The sequence below is a fragment of the Malus sylvestris genome, chromosome 16 (genome assembly GCF_916048215.2).
Source record: "Malus sylvestris chromosome 16, drMalSylv7.2, whole genome shotgun sequence".
Taxonomy (NCBI): Eukaryota; Viridiplantae; Streptophyta; class Magnoliopsida; order Rosales; family Rosaceae; genus Malus; species Malus sylvestris.
This window is the reverse complement of record NC_062275.1, coordinates 9,682,845-9,706,506: the sequence shown is the minus strand read 5'-3', so window position 1 is coordinate 9,706,506 and position 23,662 is coordinate 9,682,845. Positions and strand designations below refer to the sequence as shown.

Genomic DNA, 23,662 nt, shown 5'->3' with positions numbered 1-23,662 from the left:
CCTCTACTCTGCTGGAGTGCCACACCAACTCCCAACACCTAACCCAAGTCCCCCAACCATCGGAACACCACCATGGCAGCAAAATTGCCTCATCACCCATCTTCTTGTCCCCTGCATAGTCTAGATATTTTATTTTTCCTATGAATTTCAAGTATTGCAGATTGCAATGGAATTCAATGGGTGGGTTATGTATTTAAGGTTTTAGAAAGAAGGAAAATGACAGAGAAGGGAGGTGAGGTTTGGGTTGGGATTAGAACCAAAGAAGGGGCTGTGAGGACGGAGAGTTTAAAGCCATGGATGTTATGAAGCAGTGATGGGTGATATATGATCGGTTGGTTCGTATTTGATTAGATCCCTGTAATTTGGGTTTTGGAGAAAGAAAAAATGGAAGTATAAATACTTGTTGATTTCGTCCCAGAAATGCACAATAATTAAATTGAAAGAGAGAAGATTTTTTTTTTTCTTTTACAAAGATGGTGAATGGGCATAAGGAAATGGGCTATCCGGCAATGTGTGTTAGACGAAGTCAAGGTCCAGCGTGCTTGCCGAGTTTTGAGGAGTTGTGATATTCATCAAACTCTTATCCTTTTCTGATACTCCTAGTTTCTAGGGTTTTGTATTTCAAATATTTGTTGTACGCAAAGTTCGGTTTGTAATCTTTACGCTTCTATTTGTATTTTTGAAAACTGCTTGTATTTAGGGTTTTCAAACTTCCATTGTAATCCTGAAGTTGTTATAAATACATGCAGCCCATTGTTGATTGGGTATGCAACTGAAGTGAAACCTCAAGTGTGTTATAGTTTTACAATGTGCAGTGGGCATAAGGAAATTGGCAATCTGCAGTATATTTTTGTCTTGGTCCTTACATGTCATTTTACAAGAGGGTAAAATTGACATTAAAATTTATACTAAAATGTGGGTGGAAAAAATAAGATAATGGGGTGAATTTATCAGCACTCTTGCGGGTTTAGCTCGTCTTTCACTTGTTGAAGTTCAGTTCGTAAAAGAAATAAGAAATAAGCTAAGCTTAATTTGGCTTTATAAGAAAGAAGCCAAACTTGAACTTTCATATGCTCGGCTCGTAAAACCTATCAGCAGCTTGTGTCGGTGATTTACAGTTTGGCTCAACTCATTTACAACCCTATTCTTAGGATTACTTTCAATGTGGCCCGGTTAAGAAGTTGTTCAAAATACATGTGATCAAATAGAAAGGTTGTGTATCTTCTATACAAGAAAGCCAATGGAAAAGTGCACAGTGATGCACAGTGCAAAACCGTGGTTTTGGGTCACAGCATACGGACAAAACTTTGGTGTCACCGGCTTTGACAAAATAATTGGACGAAAATACCCCTCGGCAAAAAAAATTTCAAAGCATGAAATATGAATGCATAAAATAATCCAAGGGTAATTTGGTAAATTTATTTTTAAATAATTTTGTCATCACTGGGATGAACAGTGCACATCACATGCAGCCAATATTTGGACCAAAATGCCCCTCAACCACAAAAAATACAACAGCAAAATTTAATGTAGTAAGGGTAATTTGGTAATTTGGCTATCATAAAATATAATAAAAATATAAGTGGGAAGAGATAAAATAATAAAAAAAATGAAAGGGAAGAGAGAAAATAATAAACAAATGACAAAAACATTTAAAATGTATAAATCATGGATAGCACGCTGTGATTCAAAAAATGCATTTTGCACACGGTTGTTTATTAAATATTATTTCTCAATCTTTAATTAAGAGGTGCATAGTGCCGGTTATAAAAAAGTCTCTGGCACGCGTATAATAATATGATTCAATTAGTTGTCAAATGATCATTTTTTTTTTATAAAAAAAAATTTTCGCACACGGATAATAATGTGATTAAATTAATTGTCAAATGATTTTTTTTTAACAAATAATATTATCTATACTAAGGGGAAGGAAGTGGACTTAGACTCACAATAGGCTAACAATAATGTAATTCAATTAATTGTTTATTAAATATTATTTTCTCTATTCCTAATATAAATTTTATAGAAACCGATTTTATTATGTTAATTCAGCGATTTTAATTGGTTTATGAAGGATTTGTTCTAGCATGATCGAAAATTATTCATTTACTTCAAATATTTAATTTTCATTTTGTCAATTTACGTATATAAATACATTTAAAACGTGTAAGTCACGCATGGCATGCTGTGATTCAAAAAATGCCTTATACACGCGCGTGAGCGTGTGTGTGAAGGCTAATGTTTAATAATGATAGAAACAAGATCTTTTGTAAATTTAGGTTCTAAAGCTTTGATATGAGAAGACTTTGTCATAAACTTCACAAGAATAGTGTAGTCTTGTCATGTAAATTACTCTCTTAATATAGATCCATGGTACGCTAATTCAAGGAGAATAGCAAGAAGAGTCAAATATGCTACTTTTTATGATATACGGCTTTTAAGGATATTGTCTACTAGTTTAAAACGTTGAGTTTTGAGGGTATTTTTTAAAGTTTTGTTATTTTTTGTATGTTGCTTTCAATTAGGGTTCTTAACCACGCTAAAGGTAGAGGTAGTTTGTAAAATAGTTTTATCTTTACTTTGATTTTGTTATTTATATTATTATTTATTATGACTTGATGGTGGATTATAAATCATGATGCCTTAAGGTTATCGTTTGATTTTCCTTAATTGACTATACTATGTCACAATGTGTTATTTCTCGTCAAAAAACAGACTATAACTAATGTAGTTGATGTGAGCTACAAATAATTACAACTTTAAAAATGTAACATACCAATCAATATAATGTTCAATTACATTTCACATAAAAGACTCACCAAAACAACCATAAGTAATAAAAATCAATAAAAATTATCTTTTTTCCTGCCCAAAAGAACTAAAAGAAAAAAAGAAAAAAAAATCATTGCAAATCCCACACAAAGCAAAACGCATGGTCTCTGCCCTCATGAGGAAATGCCAAAAAAACCAACTACACAGTGAATAAAAATCCATTAAAACTATCATTCTCCAGCCCAAAAGAACTACTTGACACTGACTTGTTCATCTGCTTTGACTTCTGGTGCCGGGGAAAGCACTTTTGAGCTTGGAGATTTCCCAATAATCGCTTTCTTCACCTTCACAATGGACTGCTTCACCTTCGAAAGGATCCCACCTGACTGCTTTTGTGCTTTTACTGAAACATCTTGCTTCGCCTCCTCTTTGGAGGCCTCAAGTCTCTCGGCAGCCGTCTCAGTTTTCGCTTCTTCGGTTTTCTCCAACTTACTTTCGGGTTCAACAATGGCAGAAGAAGGCGCAAAAACAACTTCATTCTCTTTAATATCCTTGTACTCCTCTTCTTTCTCCGATGCTACCTCTTTCGCCTCGACTAAATCTCTATCGGTAACTTGTGCAGCATTTTCATCAGTCTTCTCAACATTCTCTTCAGTTTCTTGTTCTGTTTTCACAATCTTCTTCTCCTCATCCTTCTCTGCAGCATTTTCGCCTGCTTCTTTTTCGGTGTTCTCAGCAACTGGCTTTTGTACATCAGGAACTGCAGTATCTTTCTCGGCTTCTTTTTCATTCTTTTGTGCTTCCTCAATGGTTGAGGCAGAGCTAGCGGTGGCAGCATTTTCTTCAGTCTTGAGTTCCTTCTCAACATTTCTCTCCATCTCTAATAAATCTTTTAGCTGTTCATGTTGCTTGCCCTCCACTACACTTACAGTGTCTGAATCTTTGACAAGAGGCATTTCAGAAGGCGCCTCCACCGACTGACCAGCTGCTTCTTCAGTTGAGGTATTAGCCTCAGAAGCTTCAGCCCTTGGCTTCTCATCATCTATCTGTTTCTCAACTGCTTCGATGTCTGGTTTCTTCTCATCATCAGCTGCTTCAATTGCTTCGGCCTTTTCGGGTTCTTTCCCAACTACCTTTATAGTTTGATCCTTCTCTGCTTCTTTCTCAACTTCTTCAGTTGCTACAATCTCCACTGGCTTTTGCTCATCTGCTTCTTTCTCAACTTCTTCAGTTGCTACATTCTCCACTGGCTTTTGCTCATCTGCTTCTTCAATTGCTTCCGTCTTTTTGTCTTCTTTCTCAACTGCTTCAATAGTTTCATCCTTCTCTGCTTCTTTCTCAACTTCCTCAAATGCTACATTCTCCACTGGCTTTTTCTCATCCACTTCTTCAGCTTCTTCTCTAGACGACTTCTCATCCACTTCTTTCTCAACTGCTTCTGCTTTTTCACTAGCTGACTTCTCATTTGCTTCAACAGCTTCTGCCTTCTCTGCTTCTTTCTCAACTGCTTCGCTTTCTATTTTCTCAACCGGATTATCTTCAACCGACTCTGCTGCCGGTTTCCCCACTGGTACATTTTCAACTGCTTCAACTGTTTCACTAGCTGATTCTTTTGTGGATGATTGCTCTGGCTCCTTATCAGAACTTTCCATCTCTTCCGAGACTACTTCGGCTGGAACATCATCAACCTTCTCAGCCTCAACAACGACAGGAGTCCCGGTCTGGTTCTCGTTATCCACTGGTGTTTCTTCAACCTTGGTTGTAGAGACCTCTGAACCAACAGAGTTCTCTGCTGCAAGATCTTCCTTTGCATCCTTTTTCTCATCAGGTTTGGGTGGAGGAGAACTATCACTCTCCTTAACCTCATGTGTTTGTTCATGAACTTTTTCCACAATAGGCTGCCATAACTCAAAATGATCTCAGCAACTAATTTTAAATCAGAATAACAGATGGTAAAACAACATCAAGCATATCTAAGAAACACTGTTTCTACAACCTTAGTTAATGATGAATTTGGTGTCGAAGATTTCAGAGAGAGACAAATCAAGGGTCCCAAATCACGCTGATATTATTTCTGACTTGTATATTACCACTACTAGCACATTAGGTGTGAAATTTTAGTACAAAAGGTTTCAATATTATTAGTAGTGGAATCACACACTTATCGATTATTTAGGGCAGTGATTTCTGCAACCTTTTTCCCCCATGCCCCATAAACTTCTCTCTATTTTACTACCCGTCAAATTGAATAAATCAAAAGAGAATCAACAGGTGAAGAAAGGGTGCTTAAGGAGAAAACAATGTGTGAAGATAGACCAGTGGATTTTACATCAGTTGAAGATGATGAGCAATTGAACTGCCAAAAATGATAAACCAAAGAACCCAAATTCCCTAGATATAAACACGTAATTATTACCCCTAAGCATCCAAATATCACTATACAATCATATATGTTTATATGTTGTGGAAGGGTGGTGGTCTTCATACAGCTTTAAAGCAAAAGTTCAAGATGTTTTCACCACTAATTAACAACTGAAACCACAGAGAATCGCAAACAAAACTATGTAAACATAGAACTCGATTCTACAAGAATTTTCATTTGAGGGACCAAAGGACTGGCTTGTGACTGAAGTGAAGTCGTGACAAGGTATCCATATAGGGAGGTGACAACATCTAATTAAAGAAAGAGCTAGCAAATTAAGTTGTGGAATTTAAGCAGGTTTACCTGATCATCAGCAGGCACAGGTACTACAGCAGCCTCAGTAGACATGGCTATGGGAGGAGAATCAAGAAGAAAAAGAAGGAGAAGTGCTTTTCCTTTGCAATAAGTGCTTTTGCTTTGGAATTTGAGTTTGAAGAAACAGAGAGGCAAAGAGAAATGACTGAAGAAAGGATAAAGAGCATGTATACTATATATTTAGAAAAGCACTTGACAGAGAGATGGCCACATGAGTTCGTCATGGCATGTATGATGTATGCAGGGAAATTAATATATGCTATTACTAGTATAGGATTGTATTAACAGATTAATCCCAAAAGACAACTCATTCCTTCCACCCTCAATGTATTAAAATTTTTAATTTTAAAATAAGCATATATGATCTTTCATAAAAGAGTAATATTTTAAACATTCAATATCCCTTCTTCTATGTATACATGGTGGCACGAACAAATCCCGTTTTGAGATTTGGTATTTCAGGTGTATCTATAAGAAAAGGGGTGTGCTATCCACACACCCTTTTTTACTTCTCTCACACCCCTTGTTAATTTATGTCTGTTGAACTTCTTCAATTCATCCGATCCAACGGCTGAAAACCAAAAAGGTGTAGAAGAAGGAAAAAATGGTGTGTAAATATCACACACACCCCTAAGAAAATGTTCGGCTCTTTATATATAAGGCGTTATTTCTTCTAATAAAGAAAATCACCATTTATAAGTTACTTTTACAGATGTAACAATTGTAATTTACAAATAAAGAAAATTGACTTCTACACGCAATAAACCAAGAAAGTCTCTATAATATTTAAAAGAGCGATTCATACGTGCATGCCAAATACCAATATACAAACGTGCTACACTAAAATCATCAACCAATCAACCCACCCACAAGCCCCACCCCACCCCCTCCTCAAAGTACTATTTTTCAAATGTTTAATTAGTTGCCTTCAGAAAGAATGATCGAACTTAAGTGTTTCAGATTAAATAATATATCTGATAAAGTGTTAATCAACAACCATCTTTTGAGTTGAAAGCATCCAAATATTCATCTGCAACATAGAATGTGAAGTTGTTCATTGGCTTGCCACTTGCCAGCCTAGCTATGAACAGATAAACAAATCAACCGACTTATTATGAAGCTGGTTGTATTCAGGGATGCATGGATAAGACTCAATTTTTTGTATTCCAAATAAATATGAGGAAAATGAGTGGATCAAGACTCAAGTTTTAGCGTTCTAAATAAATGTGAGGATTTGGGGAGTATGTACTCAATTATTAATTATGTGTTTCTCTTTCATTTTGAGACTGATCATGTAATGAGCGAGAAAGATATGATTGCAATAAGTTAATTTAAGCTTATGACATTTAACATTATTCTAGTATGATTAATATATAAAATCAAGAAAATCTGAGTGTGCTTTCCCCCACGACTTAAATTGAATACGACATGAGAGAAGAAAACATGCAAAACATTAGTGCACATATTATTGTTTGGGAGTGAGGAATGAGAGGAGAGGAGAGGATGGATATAAAAGCATAGTCCAAAAGCTTGTGTGAGTAAGGAAGGGGATAGACGGAAAGCCGGGTAGGGCCAAGAAACCCCGCGTTGAACTGACCCAAGGGCATGTGGAGAGACAGATCCCCCTCCATGCACCTTTTGTTTTCTCAACAAATTTTAGAATGCATGGACCACTCACCCCCTCCTGGCCTTTAATTGCTTTTATATCTATCTTATATTATGACCACATTTTACAATTGCCCATAAGAAATGCAAGTGATTAAGCTTTTCTTAATTAATATTGACCTACCTGTACCTTAGGGTTTAGACTTGGAGAGTCACTCTAGTGGACGAGAAATTTTTCGTTGTGATCGGAACACGGATGGTACATCACATATTTATATATAAATGATGGGAAATTTTGTGTTTTAAGTTATTAACTTTTTAACACACATATCCCACTTTTTGTATAGTAACACATGATGTACCACCTTGTATTATGGTCACATTGTGGTCAATACTACAACAAGTTCCCCTTTGCAATTGGTAACTTGGAAAGGCTCTCGTCCAGTTGTCATGACAATTGGCAAACATGTTTGGTCAATGTCACGAGAAAATCTTATGTCTTACCCGCGATATATCTTCTTGTGTTTGCAGCGCGAAAAACTTTATCTCCACTTGTATGACAAGTTCTCTCTAGTGTTATCCATGTTGGCGAGGAAGAATTAGATGCAATGACTTCAATACCCTCTCTCTCTCCTTGTGTCTCATATCTGGTCACGTGATAGGTAAGTTTTCTCCATTTTGGCTGAATTCCACGTCTGGTAATCTGGCATGGCGTCGATATGGTCATGAATCATGTTGCCCTAGTTAGATCCATAGTTTGAAATATCGATAATATCGACGAAATGTCGAGGATATTTTGGTTTTTTCAAATCACGGATATTTTGGAACATATCCATGTACATATCGTACAAATATCGATGATAATATCGGAAAATATCGATGTCGATAATTTCGCTCACACTTCAGCAATATTTTGTCAAAATATCGGTTTAATATCGCTAAAATATCAAAAATATTGATGTAAAGGAAGGAAGAAAAAAAAAGAAAAAAAAGAAAAAAAAAAGGAAAAAAAGTAGAAAATAAAAAACACAAATGGGATTTGAACCCCTCCTATTTTACTCCTCCAACACCGTAACCACCATATATCACTTATGTTTTAGTGATAATATGCTAACATATTTATATTTATATGAGTGACATGTTAACAATTACATGCAAAACTATTTTGGGGATTTATCATTTGATGAATACTCTTCACAATAAACTTACTCTACACATAGAGATGATGAAGATAGTGAAAATTTTGAACCTCATAGGAACTTTATGTGGTACTAAATAACTCATGTATCTTATCATGCAATGTATAAAGTGTAAAATATTGTAGTAAATCATCATATATAAATGATTATGGTGTGTTTAATCTTTTGTTCATTAATTACTACATATTTTCTACACTCACAGTGTTTGTCAGCTCGTTGTATAATCAACTTAAATCAGTTAAATCCATCATGTAATGCATTTCCTTCTAATTGTTTTTGATAAACTAATAGATAATTGACTAAATAAACATTTTCCAAAGTTTCAATAAAAATTTCCAAGTTTTTCTTACAATTTCAGTGGTTTTTATTCAATTTTTATCGATATTGATAATATCCCGATATTTTCATCGAAATTTTTATATTTTTAGACCACCGATATTTCCGATATCATCGATATTTTATGTCATAGCTAGATCTCAAACTAGCTCTCAAAGTAAGCGCATAGTTGAAACACAACTTCTCTGGCTGTCCATACATGGGGCCATTGCAAATTCATTTCAGTTTTTCCAAATAACCCAATCCCATAAGACTTACGAGTACGGTCCAATTGATAATATTATTCATTAAGGATCTCAGTATAAGATTGAGGCCCAGAATTAGATACATGAAAATGCTTATTAGGCCCATTTGAAGTCAGATATGTTGTTCAGTAAGTGATTTTCACATTCTCGGTTTCTTCTCTTACATTCATATGTTCTCTTCAATCGTTTTTCTTATTATTTATACTCCATTCAAAGGCTAAAAAATATAAAAAGAGAAAAAAAGAAGTGCAGAGGAGAAAAATAGACTGCAAAAATAATGTCTTTAGTGTTTTTTTTTTATTTTTTTTTTATGGTGAATTGGAGATTTTTATAACCAGAGCAAAAGCCAAGAGTACAAAGGAAGCCCACAGAGTGGCAAGCAACAGGAAAATAAAGACATAAATAAGGTAATGAAGGAGGGTACAAAGGTAAAAGACGCTGCAACAAAAGCTAAAATGTCGCCCCCTTCACTACAAATTACAAGAAATTAGGAAGGACAAGGTAACCCATCATTGTTTAGAACATGAACGAAGATGGAGGTCGGTTAACTCAAGTGGAATCGCTCATCTCCGTATTGCTTTTCGATGCCAACCGACCCGCCGCCATGTTGGCCGATCTTGGAACCCAAGACTAGCAACAAGCCTGAAAGGACTCCCCAAACCGCATGATTTTGACCAATGTAGGAAAGGCCTCCCAGCTGCCAGTTATTGAGGCATCCAACAAGCAAGAAAAATTTTCCTTCGAGTCAGACTCAACAATAATCCTTTCCATACCCATCGAACTGGCAAGTTCGCAGCCGTATAAAATTGCCAGTGCCTCCGCTGCTGCAGCACTCGGCGCCTTGATCTTCAACTTTCTCGCCGCCACAAACAAGCCATCATCGTTTCTTGCTATAACCCCAGCATGCCCATTACCAGTGGCAGCAGCCCAACTTGCATCCACATTCAATTTCATGTGATATAGTGTCGAAGTATGTAGGAAATGCAAGAACAAATGGACTGTAGTATGCAAGGCAGCAAGGGGCAGGACATGATGCGAGAATAGTATTTTCGGAGCTGGTTGAATTCATGGTCTTTTTTACAAGCCGGTCTGTAAAGTGAGAAACTTGATAGTGGAAAGCAAGCAAGCAAGCATTCCAACTTTTTGACTTGGCTTGATTAATGGATGAGTGACATGGTTGGCTGAAGCTTGAAAGGGAAAGATGTGATTACTCTAAGGGAAGGATGAAGTGTTTGAACTCAAAACGTAATGAGCTGAAGAGTGCTCTATCTATCAGTGCAATCCACTACTTGCAAGAAACTGTTTTTGTTATAAGACAAGAATGCACACATCTTCTTAGGATTTATATATCCCGCAATGTTGTTCAATGATAAAAACTATCTATACTTCTTAAAAAATATCATCATAAAAAAATAACGAGATTCAAAATTGTATGATCGTTTACAAAAATATGAAGTAACACAATTTATTGGATACAACTAAAATGAAAATGAGGATAATGAAATTGTTAAGTGAAATATTCATGATTAATTCGACTTTTTATGCATGAATAATTCTTGAAAGGAAATCTAAAGACTGAGCAATTATAAAAATGAATGGAAGAAGATTTAAACACGCTCATTTTAGCCTCTTACATCATCTTTAAACGATAAATATGCGCTAAAATTAAACTTGAAACGTGAGAGGTTAAAAAGAGTGTAACTATAGTATTTTACTTACAAAAGAACCATGTCTTTATATATTATTGAAGTAGCTAGTACACTAAAAACAGCTTTACTCAATGACAATGGTTGGTTGCGTGTTGTTTAGGGGGAAGTTTGTCGCGCGGCTGTCTTTACATCAACGTGTTCGCTCCTCATCCAAACCCTTCCTTTTACTCCCAACTCTATCAACTCATCTAAACACACACACACACTACTTACGACACATAATAAATTCCATAATTATATATACACATACAACAACAACAACAACAAAGCCTTTTTCCACTAAGTGGGGTCGGCTATATGAATCCTAGAACGCCATTGCGCTCGGTTTTGTGTCATGTCCTCCGTTAGATCCAAAATCAAGTCTTTTCTTAGGGTCTCTTCCAAAGTTTTCCTAGGTCTTCCTCTACCCCTTCGGCCTTGAACCACTGTCCCGTAGTCACATTTTCGAACCGGAGCGTCAGTAGGCCTTCTTTGCACATGTCCAAACCTCGGATATCCTCATTCCCAATCTTATCCTTTCTCGTGTGCCCATACATCCCACGAAGCATCCTCATCTCCGCTACACCCATTTTGTGTACGTGTTGATGCTTCACCGCCCAACATTCTGTGCCATACAACATCGCTGGCCTTATTGCCGTCCTATAAAATTTTCCCTTGAGCTTCAGTGGCCTACGACGGTCACACAACACGCCGGATGCACTCTTACACTTCATCCATCCAGCTTGTATTCTATGGTTGAGATCTCCATCTAATTCTCCGTTCCCTTGCAAGATAGATCCTAGGTAGCGAAAACGGTCACTTTTTGTGATCTTCACTAGATTGCTCCGGTCATTAGTGTGGATAAGTATATAAATGGATAGAGATAGGAAAGCAAACACAAGATGTACGTGGTTCACCCAGATTGGCTACGTCCACGGAATAGAGGAGTTCTCATTAATTGTGAAGGGTTTACACAAGTACATAGGTTCAAGCTCTCCTTTAGTGAGTACAAGTGAATGATTTAGTACAAATGACATTAGGAAATATTGTGGGAGAATGATCTCGTAACCACGAAACTTCTAAGTACTGGAGTGTGGTATCGTCTTGACTTTCCTTATCTGTCTCATAGGTAGATGTGGCATCTTCTCTGGAAGTACTCTTCCTCCATCCAGGGGTGGTATCTGTAACTGGTGGAGATGCACAAGGTAATGTATCAATGTCACTTGAAGCTTACTTGTAGTTTCAGGCTTGGTCAAGCGCGATACAAACCATGTAGTAGGAATCCCCCAAGTCGCCGAGCTAGGGGATCTGCTGAAAGAGATGACAGACAAGGTAAGCAATCAGAGCTCCGGCTGATTGTTCACATTCTCCCTATCTTGCAGGCAGCATGAAGGATAAAGAGAAGAAAAATGAGAAGAGATGATATGGGATACTTTTGCTTTTGAAGAAGTAACTTTCCACAGGCTTATTCTTGAACTGGGCTGGAGGGTTTTCTGGTTTCCTCCAGAGATAAGGCCGACTGAAGAATTTGAGGGTCAAAACAAGTCCATCAAATCTAGAGTACGTTCGACCCTGCTGATATGGGATACTTTTGCTTTTGACAGAGTAACGGATGTATCGGCACGTGTGCTGTTACGCTTGTCTCCACATGCTTCCTTGTATCCTTTTCACTTGCCCTATCTGTTCCTCAGGCAGATGCGGGATCTTCCCTGGAAGCATAAGGTGTTGAAGATGAGTACTCGAGAGCAATGCCAGGTAAGTAATCAGGTAAGGGGTTCCAGGCAGTCAGTTCCTGGCTGGAAGCTTGATTCCAAGTGCTGACTGATTGCTCTCTTTCTCCTTGTCTTGCAGGTAAGAACAAGGCCAAAGGAAAAGACAGGGAAAAAGCATGATATGAGATACTCTTGCTTTTAACCCTGATGATATGAGATATTCTTGCTCTAGTATAGCTTGTTTACAGAGGTATTATCGGGGGGAAAGAAAGCTGAATATTTCGAAAGGCTTCGTTGGGAGTGCCCTCTCAGATAAGAGGAAGGGTTGAGCATTTTTGCAGGTCTGCCTGTCCGTTGGGGATGGAGGTCGACATATATAGGAGTCTCCCTAACATCAAGTAATAATGCTATTCCTTTACCCTGCTTGGTCATAGCACGGTAGTGGGAGCTGCCAGCTTCACAAGTTTTAACTCTGTTAGAGCACTTTGAAAAAGTGGTCTGTGGTATCTGGAAAGCTGATGTTGCGTGTGAAGATTACAGACAAGCTTTATCCAAGGAGATCCAGCTCTTGAAGTTGGGAAATTGGTGCCTCTTCGGTTTTCGAACAAACAATCCTGTCGGGGATCTGGCTCTCGAGATTCGGAGAACGATGCCTCTTCGATTTTTGAGAAAGCAACCCTACTGGGGGTCTGGCTCTCGAGATTCGGAGAGCGGTGTCTTCGATTTTTGAGAAAGTAATCATGTTGGGAGTCTGGCTCTCGAGATTCGGAGGGCGGTGCCTCTTCGATTTTGGAGCAAACAATCTTGTTGGGAGTGTTTTCTCGAATGTGAGTAAAGGTTGGGCATGTTTGCTAGTCTACCTTGCCACGAAGCACAGAGGTTGACACACAGGGACTTTCCAATTATCCAGCAGTGGTACTGTTCCTTTACCATCTCTTCGATTTTTGAGAAAGTAATCATGTTAGGAGTCTGGCTCTCGAGATTCGGAGGGCGGTGCCTCTTCGATTTTGGAGCAAGCAATCTTGTTGGGAGTGTTTTCTCGAATGTAAGTAAAGGTTGGGCATGTTTGCTAGTCTACCTTGCCACGAAGCACAGAGGTTGACACACAGTGACTTTCCAATTATCCAGCCGTGGTACTGTTCCTTTACCCTCTCTTCGATTTTTGAGAAAGTAATCATGTTAGGAGTCTGGCTCTCGAGATTCGGAGGGCGGTGCCTCTTCGATTTTGGAGCAAGCAATCTTGTTGGGAGTGTTTTCTCGAATGTGAGTAAAGGTTGGGTATGTTTGCTAGTCTACCTTGCCACGAAGCACAGAGGTTGACACGCCGGGACTTTCCAATTATCCAGCAGTGGTACTGTTCCTTTACCCTTGTGGGTAATAATATGGTAGCTAGACCTTCAAAATTTATGTGTCTAAACTTTGTTAGTGTTGTTTCTTTGCTAATCTTTTACCCTTCTTGGTCATAGCGATGTAGTGGGAGCTGCAAGCTTCACGTGTCTCAACTTTGTCAGAGAACTTTGGCAAAGTTATATGTGGTACCCATGAGCTACTGTTGCGTGTGGGAAGTGGGTGATTGAACAGTACGATTCATGTGCTTTCTACTTCGCTAGAAATCTTCGACAGAATGCCCATAATTTCCGCAAAGCTGAGTGTGCATGTGACAGGTGCTGACAGGGCTGGAAAAGTAGGTGCCTCTTCGATTTCTGAGATCGGCCCTCGTGGTCTATGAGCAGCCCAACTTTTGAGAAAGCAAGCCTTTTCGATTTCTGAGATCGGCCTTCGTGGTATTTGAGCAGCCCAGCTTTTGAGAAATCAAACGCCTCTTCGATTTCTGAGATCGACCCTCGTGGTCTTTGAGCAGCCCAGCTTTTGAGAAAGCAAACGCCTCTTCGATTTCTGAGCAGGCGCCTCTTCGATTTCTGAAGCTTCATCGAGTGCAGATTTTTATAGGGGCAGACATTAAGTTCCAAAGCACACTTGAATATCCACCAGTAGAAGCTCCATTCTTGCACTTCTAAGATCTTGATTTGTCCGACCTCTTCTCTCTTCAACACCTTTGAAAATGTCTGGCCCCTCCGACCGTCGTTTTGACTTGAACCTTGTTGAAGAGGCAGCTCCGCCTTCTCCAGACAACATATGGCGCCCATCCTTCGTCTCCCCTACTGGTCCTCTTACCGTTGGGGATTCCGTGATGAAGAATGATATGACCGCTGCGGTAGTGGCCAAGAACTTTCTCACTCCCAAAGATAACAGACTACTTTCCAAACGGTCTGATGAGTTGGCTGTTAAGGATTCTTTGGCTCTTAGTGTTCAGTGTGCAGGTTCTGTGTCTAATATGGCCCAACGCCTATTTGCTCGAACCCGCCAAGTTGAATCATTGGCGGCTGAAGTGATGAGTCTCAAACAGGAGATTAGAGGGCTCAAGCATGAGAATAAACAGTTGCACCGGCTCGCACATGACTATGCTACAAACATGAAGAGGAAGCTTGACCAGATGAAGGAATCTGATGGTCAGGTTTTACTTGATCATCAGAGATTTGTGGGTTTGTTCCAAAGGCATTTATTGCCTTCGTCTTCTGGGGCTGTACCGCGTAATGAAGCTCCAAATGATCAACCTCTGATGCCTCATCCTTCTAGGGTTCTGTCCAGTACTGAGGCTCCGAATGATCCCCCTCCGGTGCCTTCTCTTTCTGGGGCTCTACCGACTGCTGAGACTTCTCCTAAGCAACCTTTGTGAAGGCTCCCTCTTGTTTGTTTATTTTGACTCAAGTATATGTACATATTTGTAACTTATCGGGGATATCAATAAATAAGCTTTCCTTCATTTCAACGTATTGTGTTAAATACACCAAAGCCTTCTTCGCTAAGTTCTTTGAATTTTCTTTTGTTGAAGCTTGTATGTTGAAGCTTTGTGAGTGGAGCATGTAGGTTGAGGTAGTGTTCCCTTAATTTCCCGAGTGAGGAAAACTTATCGGTTGGAGACTTGGAAAATCCAAGTCACTGAGTGGGATCGGCTATATGAATCTTAGAACGCCATTGTGTTCTGTCCTGTGTCATGTCCTCAGTTAGATCCAAGTACTCTAAGTCTTTTCTTAGGGTCTCTTCCAAAGTTTTCCTAGGTCTTCCTCTACCCCTTCGGCCCTGAACCTCTGTCCCATAGTCGCATCTTCTAATCGGAGCGTCAGTAGGCCTTCTTTGCACATGTCCAAACCACCGTAACCGATTTTCTCTCATCTTTCCTTCAATTTCGGCTACTCCTACTTTACCCCGGATATCCTCATTCCTAATCTTATCCTTTCTCGTGTGCCCACACATCCAACGAAGCATCCTCATCTCCGCTACATTCCATTACACACACCCTAACCGCTCCACCTTCATTTACAACACACTTGGAGAACCAACACCGAAGGCAACTCTTAAGGGATTTCGACATCAGTTTTGCTTCAAGGGTTCCTTCTCCTTAATTCTATGTTCACTCATGTTGTATACTTTTATGTCAAACATTCTGTAAACATGAAGTGTAACTAATTTCTTTCTAGGGATTCGATGTAGCCTTGCAAGATTGCCATGTAGTTAATTCAGAATGCTCAGTTGATCCATTTATTCCTTGTTTCATTCTCTGATTTAATTGTGACTTTGTGTGTTGATTTTAATGCTTGATCACCATTTGAATTAACCACAGGTTGTCTAGCCAATATTAAAAGCACACATCATGCATAATCTTGGTAGAAATGGGAATGATTGAAGGGAATGTTTTGCAAACATCCTGCCAAGTGTTTCCTTTGGTTTTATGAAAGTTTCTTATGCGTGACACATTCTTGATTAGGAACCAAAGTTGCACATCACAATTAGGTTCATGACTAGGAACATTTGATCAAATCCACACATCATATGGTTGATCATATCTAAGTGAAACAAACTCAAGAAATAGGTAGATGGCTGAGCATAAACTGACTTAACAAACATGGAATTGGTTTAGCAATGGTGAAACCGAATCCCTAGCTTCATCTCCATTGGTGCTATCTCATTTTATTAGTTGTTGTTGTAACTTTGAAAACACAAGAAAATGAAGTAGACACAAATAAATGAATCAACAACTAATAAAATGAGATAGCACCAATGGAGATGAAGCTAGGGATTCGGTTTCACCATTGCTAAACCAATTCCATGTTTGTTAAGTCAGTTTATGCTCAGCCATCTACCTATTTCTTGAGTTTGTTTCACTTAGATATGATCAACCATATGATGTGTGGATTTGATCAAATGTTCCTAGTCATGAACCTAATTGTGATGTGCAACTTTGGTTCCTAATCAAGAATGTGTCACGCATAAGAAACTTTCATAAAACCAAAGGAAACACTTGGCAGGATGTTTGCAAAACATTCCCTTCAATCATTCCCATTTCTACCAAGATTATGCATGATGTGTGCTTTTAATATTGGCTAGACAACCTGTGGTTAATTCAAATGGTGATCAAGCATTAAAATCAACACACAAAGTCACAATTAAATCAGAGAATGAAACAAGGAATAAATGGATCAACTGAGCATTCTGAATTAACTACATGGCAATCTTGCAAGGCTACATCGAATCCCTAGAAAGAAATTAGTTACACTTCATGTTTACAGAATGTTTGACATAAAAGTATACAACATGAGTGAACATAGAATTAAGGAGAAGGAACCCTTGAAGCAAAACTGATGTCGAAATCCCTTAAGAGTTGCCTTCGGTGTTGGTTCTCCAAGTGTGTTGTAAATGAAGGTGGAGCGGTTAGGGTGTGTGTAATGGAATGAAGTGAAGAAAAAGTTCTGAAATGCCTAATTCGCTTGGTTTAAATAGGGAGATGAATGGATGGGAGAGGGAACATGACAGCTAGGTGAATGCATGTGCAACGCTGGAAATGTGATGCTGGAAAGTGGAGGGGGAGTCACGGCAATGATTGTGTTTGTGTGAATGATTATGGAATGGGTGGATTTCTGGGATGGTGATTCATGGCATCAGGGAAATAAAACTGCATGTGGCTAATTTAATTGAAGATGCATGTGGAATGGCTGCAAGGATGAAGTGGACAACCTGGAATTGGTTGTAACAAGCTGGAAAAAGGGTATGAAAGTGCACGGCATGGGCATGAGGGAGCTGGAAATGCAAAGGTGAGCTGTTTTGGTGATGGAAGTGCATAAGTGAGCTGGAACTGCATGTGAGGGCACGGCAAGGTGTGTGGAACCACCCAATATGGCTGAATTTCACCACTTTCCTTCCACATCTTTTCCTGAAATTCCAGCAGCCAAATTAGTCCTAGATTCCTCATTTGGACTTCAAATTAACTCCCCAGAATCCACTCCACGTTTGGAATAATGCTCAGCTACCAAAAGGAGTGTTTTTACTTCATTTGCCTTCCAATTTATCCTATTACACACTTGGCTGCACACTAACACCAAATAATGTAAAATGCAACCATTTTAATCCAAAAACATCACAAAGACGCCAAATATGGAAGATATAAATGCATGCAAAATGTGAACTATCAAATACCCCCAAACCTGGTTTTTGCTAGCCCTCGAGCAAACTTAAAACTAAAACACACAAAACACTATCATCTAACTAAACCACTTTCGCTGGCCAAACGATTGCACTGAGCATGTGCAACAAGCCTTTGAACCCCTAGGTGTCCCTAGTTGGAGGAGTTGTGTCTCCTGAGGGTTTACAGTGATGACACCCACAAACATTTACAAAATCTGCAAACAATTTGGTTAATACATGCTTTAAACAAACTAATAAGAACTAATGAAAACTTTGTCATAAATTCAACTCAAAAGCTTGCCACTTCAAAGACTCGTATCAATTGTAACGTATAAAGCTATTTCTCCATTTTCTTACAACTTCAACATAGGTGCCCATACCCAAATGCTTAATAAAGAACTCGCATCAACTCTACTCTTCACAAATTTCACTCAAATTTTCACTCAGACCCTAAGGTTTAGTCTCTCCACAACCATATATGAGTGAAATTATGTGAAGGGAATCAAAAGTCTCACATATGAATTCTGAAATGAAAGCACAATTTCTGAGTAGATCTCATGAAATGAATCAAATGCTAAGAATATAGATAACACACATACTTACCATCACCCATGAATACATCCTCAATGATCAGCTAGGTCTTTCTCAAGATTGTAATGTAAGGCTTAGGTTATAGGTTACGAAAGAAGTGATATGAAATACTAGAGTTTGGGGCATACCAAAGTGTCCTTGAGGATCATGCTCTTCACTTGCATTTGCTTTCTTTCTTCTTTGTTTTTGGCGTCCAGGTCCTATGCCTTATAATGATGAGATTTGGAACTTGTATCCACTTTGATTCTCTTCTTTTTTTTTTTTTTCTTTTTCTCTTTTCCTATAACTTTATTTTTAGAAACAACTTCAACATAGGTGCCCTCGGTACACGCCACAATCTTGTCCTAAAGCTCAATTTACCTTAGTCTTCATCACATTGGTATTCCCCAAACTATAAGGTATGGCTTGTAATGGGCTAGAATGGGTAGAGTATGGTGTGGGTGATGAAAGAATTAGGCTAAAGTGTTTGGCTGCAACAAGGGTGAAGGGAGCACACAAAGGGATAGGATTTAAGCCTTTTAGTAGTTAAAACATGCATAGCCTAACATCGTCTCATTGAGTTCATTCATGAATGATTCGAAACACATGGTATCTGCAAAAGAGAGTAATTCTTAGTATCCAATCAAAATAGAAGTAATGAGATCATTTAAAGTGAAATTGAAAGAAAAAGATAGGAGTAGAAACACTTTAAACCCTCTCAAAGACGCAATTAGGCTCAAAATAACTCACTAGGGTAGTCTCCACTATTCTTCATCCAGAATTTGAGTATGGTACCTCTATCATCATAATTTCAAGAGTTACAGCTTTATAAATGACAACCAGATGCAACCCAATAGTTTGTTTGCAAACATAGCCCTCATATACATTCGTATTAGTAAGCAAAAACACACTTAACCAAAACTAACACAACCAACACAAAAAAAAAAAAAACAAACCTTCCATCCCACACCCCCAAACCTAACCAAAGCATTGTCCTCGATGCTTAAAATTGTATGTAATGTAAGTAGGCAAAGAATATGGAAAGAACACAAACCACACTAGGTTGCCTCCTAGCTAGCGCTTTATTTAATGTCTAGGCAAGACATGGTAGCTTGTTCACGGTGTTGTAAACTCAAGAAAATCTACAACTTGGTAAACTTGCTCTTCCTCCACTTTCTCCAAATATGGTTTCAATCGCTGCCCATTGACTTTAAAAGAGGTGCCATTCTTCATGTTCTCTATCTCCACAGCTCCGTGGGGAAATGTTTGCAGCACCTTGAATGGTCCCACCCACCTAGACTTCAATTTACCTGGAAAAAGTCTCAAACGTGAGTCATACAAAAGTACTTTCATACCTTGGTGAAACTCTTTCCGTAGGATGGCCTTGTCATGATAGAGCTTAGTCCGTTCCTTGTAGATTTTGGCATTTTCATATGCCTCATTTCTGAGCTCTTCCAACTCATTAAGTTGGAGTTTCCTTGCTACTCCAGCATCCTTGTAATCAAAGTTGAACTTCTTGATGGCCCAATATGCACGGTGTTCAAGCTCCATTGGCAAATGACAAGCTTTTCCAAACACAAGGCGATAAGGACTCATGCCAATGGGGGTCTTGTATGCTGTTCTATATGCCCATAATGCATCATTCAACCTCAGTGACCAATCCTTCCTTGTAGGGCTTACGGTCTTCATCAAAATGTTCTTGATCTCCCTATTGCTAATCTCCACTTGTCCTGAGGTTTGAGGATGGTACGGGGTTGCCACTTTGTGGTTGATGTTGTACTTCTTCATCAAGGATTCAAAGGGTTTGTTGCAAAAATGGCTGCCACCATCACTAATAATAGTTCTTGGGGTTCCAAACCTACAAAAAATCACATCTTTAAGAAAATTCAAAACAACCTTATGATCATTAGTTCTTGTAGCAATGGCTTCAACCCATTTGGATACATAATCTACTGCCACTAATATGTATAAGTAGCCAAAAGAGGATGGAAATGGTCCCATGAAATCGATTCCCCAAACATCAAAGAGCTCCACCACCAAAATGTTGTTCAATGGCATCTCATTTCTTCGGCTAATGTTCCCCATTTTCTGGCACCTATCACACTTAGAACAAAAATCAAAAGCATCTCTGAATAAAGTAGGCCAAAAGAAACCAGATTGTAAAACCTTTAGAGATGTCTTTTTGGCACCAAAATGTCCTCCACATGCCAATGTATGGCTGAACGTTAGAATGCTTTGTTGCTCACTCTCTGGGACACATCTCCTAATGATTTGGTCAGGGCAATATTTAAACAAATATGGTTCATCCCAAACGTAGTGCTTTACCATGGCAAGGAACTTCTTTCTTTCTTGAAAAGAAAGGTCATTTCTAATTACACCACAAGCAAGATAATTAACAAAATCAGCATACCATGGTTCTTTTTCGTGAATAACCAGGAGTTGTTCATCTGGAAATGATTCATTTAGAGGCAAAGGTTGTCCAACTCCATGGTTTTCATTGAGCCGTGACAAATGGTCAGCCACAACATTATCACTTCCCTTCTTATCTCGAATTTCCAAGTCAAACTCTTGTAGTAAGAGTATCCATCTAATTAAGCGTGGCTTAGCATCCTTTTTTGTCATCAAGTACCTAAGGGCTGCATGATCAAAAAACACAATAACTTTAGATCCAACAAGATATGACCGAAACTTCTCTAAGGCAAAAACAATAGCAAGCAACTCCTTTTCAGTTGTGGAATAGTTAAGTTGAGCATCATTTAGAGTCCGGCTTGCATAGTAGATCACGTGTGGGAGCTTGTTCACCCTTTGCCCTAAAACTGCACCAATAGCATAGTCAGAGGCATCACACATTAATTCAAAAGGTAAAGACCAATCTGGTGCCATAATAATAGGGGCCGAGGTTAATTCATGTTTCAAAGTATTGAATGCATCCATACAAGCTTTATCAAAATGAAATACAACATCTTTAGCTAACAGATTGCATAATGGACGAGTGATCATTGAAAAGTTTTTAATGAAACGACGATAAAAGCCCGCATGTCCCAAAAAACTTCTTACTCCCTTCACGGTTGTGGGAGCTACCATATTGGTGATGATGTCAATTTTGGCTTTGTCCACCTCCATTCCTTTGCTAGAGATTACATGTCCCAACACAATTCCTTGTTTCATCATAAATTGGCACTTTTCCCAATTGAGAACCAAAATCCGATGTTATCAATATCCTCCTCCTCCTCCTCCAGTTTGGAACAACCTCAGCGGCAGCCATCTGGTTCTTCTTCCTTGAAGCTTCCTCATCCTTCTCTTCTTCTTCATAGTAACAACAAGAACAGTAACAAACTAGGTTTGCCGATACTTTGTCAAACTCCCAGTTAAAAGTTGCACAATATTTTCCTCCATATTAGTGTTACATTAATTAAATTCATATAAAATATTCCAATGTACTAATTGAGTTAAATTTATTTAAGCCTTTTTGGGATTGCTTTTAGGTTAACTAACAACGCTTTTCTTACATTTGAAACTCTTACAATTAACTGCGTTTGACAAAAGAAGTTCATAAAACTGGTTTCTGGAGAAGCACCTATAAAAGGTCTGGTTTAGAAAGCGCTTCACTTCAAAGTGCTTTTTTAGGAAGCACTTAAATTTTTAATAACGAGTTTAATGTATTTCCAGATGAGAAGATATATTGATCCGAGGGTTGGGCCTTTTTTGCTTGAAGTTACTTACATTTCCATGCCTTAATTTTAAGGGTTACTCTTTTGTTTGTTATATTTTTAATTTTTCAATATTAATTTTGTCTTAATTAATAGACGTTCCTTGGTTTTGGTCATTGGATGATGATGATGATGATGGTGATAATGTTCCAGAAGTGAGCGATGAAGATATGTTCATGGTTCCGGACGTGGAGGCGTTACGTCCTCCCAATAATAGTATTAATAATGCGGCCTCAACAATCGCCAATGCCACCAGTAACAACAACCCAGATGCCCAGTCTGGCTTTCCGGCCAAGCGCCACCGAGGCCGAAACCTGGTCGATAAGGAGTACAGGCGGCTCAAGAGGTACTATCAATAATAAATATAGGGGTTCGGAATCCCTATATTATCAATCAATGGCTTCTATACATAGGAGTAGTTTTTATATATGCAGTGCATTGCATCAATACACAAGCTACTTTTGCTTAAAACTTGCATGCATGCACAAATATTTGTCTAGTCCATGTGCCAAGTCGTTGTTACTTCCATAATTCAATCTTCCTCCCAAAACCCTCCCTCGGAAATTTCCGTTTATTCTTAATCAAGTTCTACCTCGCATTTGAAAGATTTTGCTGCAATATGTCCGGTTGTTTTTGGCCATCTTTGTTAGATTTGAACTCTCTTATTCGCTATTATGCGTAATTGGATTGCTAGAGACCGAGCTTACACCTACCAGTCAGAATGAAACTTGTCAAATTTTGAATGGAAATTAGCTGAATTGGAATTTTTTTTTAGTTCGACATTGCCCAAAACCTCAATTTATCTTAATTTGTCCAAATTTCTTGGTTCTTAAGTCAGTTTACATGGCTCATTGAAATCATGTGTAGTGACATTATCAGGTTGCAGCTTGACATGATTTCATAACAAATATCCATTTCCAATTAATTAAAACTGATCAAAACTTGTGTATTCAAACTTACAGATTGCTAAGGAACAGGGTGTCTGCTCAACAAGCCCGGGAGAGGAAAAAGATTTACATCAACGATCTGGAATCAAGAGCCAAAGAATTGGAGGATGGGAATTTAAAGTTGGAAGAGAAGATATCTACGGTTGTTAATGAAAACGCCATGCTTCAAAAGGTGAGGCTTCTGTTACTGTTGATTGAGTATTACATCCACATTGCGGTTTACAAATCGTATAACTCTTTCTAATGGTCGAATTTGAAATCTCTGTCTCAATTTCAGGTTCTTATGAACACAAGGCCAAAAGTAGACGAAGGTATTGAACAAAAGCAAGGATCATTTAAGTAAGAGCAGACAAGCATAAAGGAGTTCTTGTAGGCAGTTTTAGGCTAATATATTTAGAAATTTTTTAGAGATCAATTCCGACGAATGTGAATCACAGCCTTCGATTCTCCAGCTACATATGGTATTTGTGCATCACTTAATTTGATATGAACACTCAACTAGCTAGTGTGGAAGTTTTAATGAACTTCTGTCTTCTCCCTTTTGTACCATGTATTTCTCATGGAAAATATTTTTTTGGATGAATTTCATTCGAGAAATTGCTACTCATCGCATCTTCGTCA

At 38.5% G+C, this 23,662-nt stretch overlaps 2 protein-coding genes across 3 annotated transcripts; one reads left to right on the top strand and one right to left on the bottom strand.

Moving 5' to 3' along the window:
- Positions 1 to 2,751: 2,751 nt before the first annotated feature.
- On the bottom strand, positions 2,752 to 5,673 carry LOC126606584 (uncharacterized). Its single transcript, XM_050273981.1, has 2 exons — positions 5,498 to 5,673; positions 2,752 to 4,670 (listed from the first exon to the last, which is right to left on the bottom strand). The coding sequence occupies exons 1-2, from the start codon at positions 5,540 to 5,542 to the stop codon at positions 3,024 to 3,026; spliced, it is 1,692 nt and encodes a 563-aa protein (XP_050129938.1). The 5' UTR covers positions 5,543 to 5,673; the 3' UTR covers positions 2,752 to 3,023.
- A 15,907-nt stretch (positions 5,674 to 21,580) lies between these two features.
- Positions 21,581 to 23,648, top strand: LOC126608493 (transcription factor HY5-like). 2 transcript variants are annotated; one of them, XM_050276427.1, is made up of 4 exons: positions 21,581 to 21,724; positions 22,248 to 22,440; positions 23,057 to 23,213; positions 23,319 to 23,648. In XM_050276427.1, the coding sequence occupies exons 1-4, from the start codon at positions 21,592 to 21,594 to the stop codon at positions 23,382 to 23,384; spliced, it is 549 nt and encodes a 182-aa protein (XP_050132384.1). In that variant the 5' UTR covers positions 21,581 to 21,591; the 3' UTR covers positions 23,385 to 23,648. The 2 variants fall into 2 exon arrangements, with proteins under 2 accessions (XP_050132384.1, XP_050132383.1); XM_050276426.1 differs by having other exon boundaries at positions 22,191 to 22,440.
- The last annotated feature ends 14 nt before the right edge of the window (positions 23,649 to 23,662 follow it).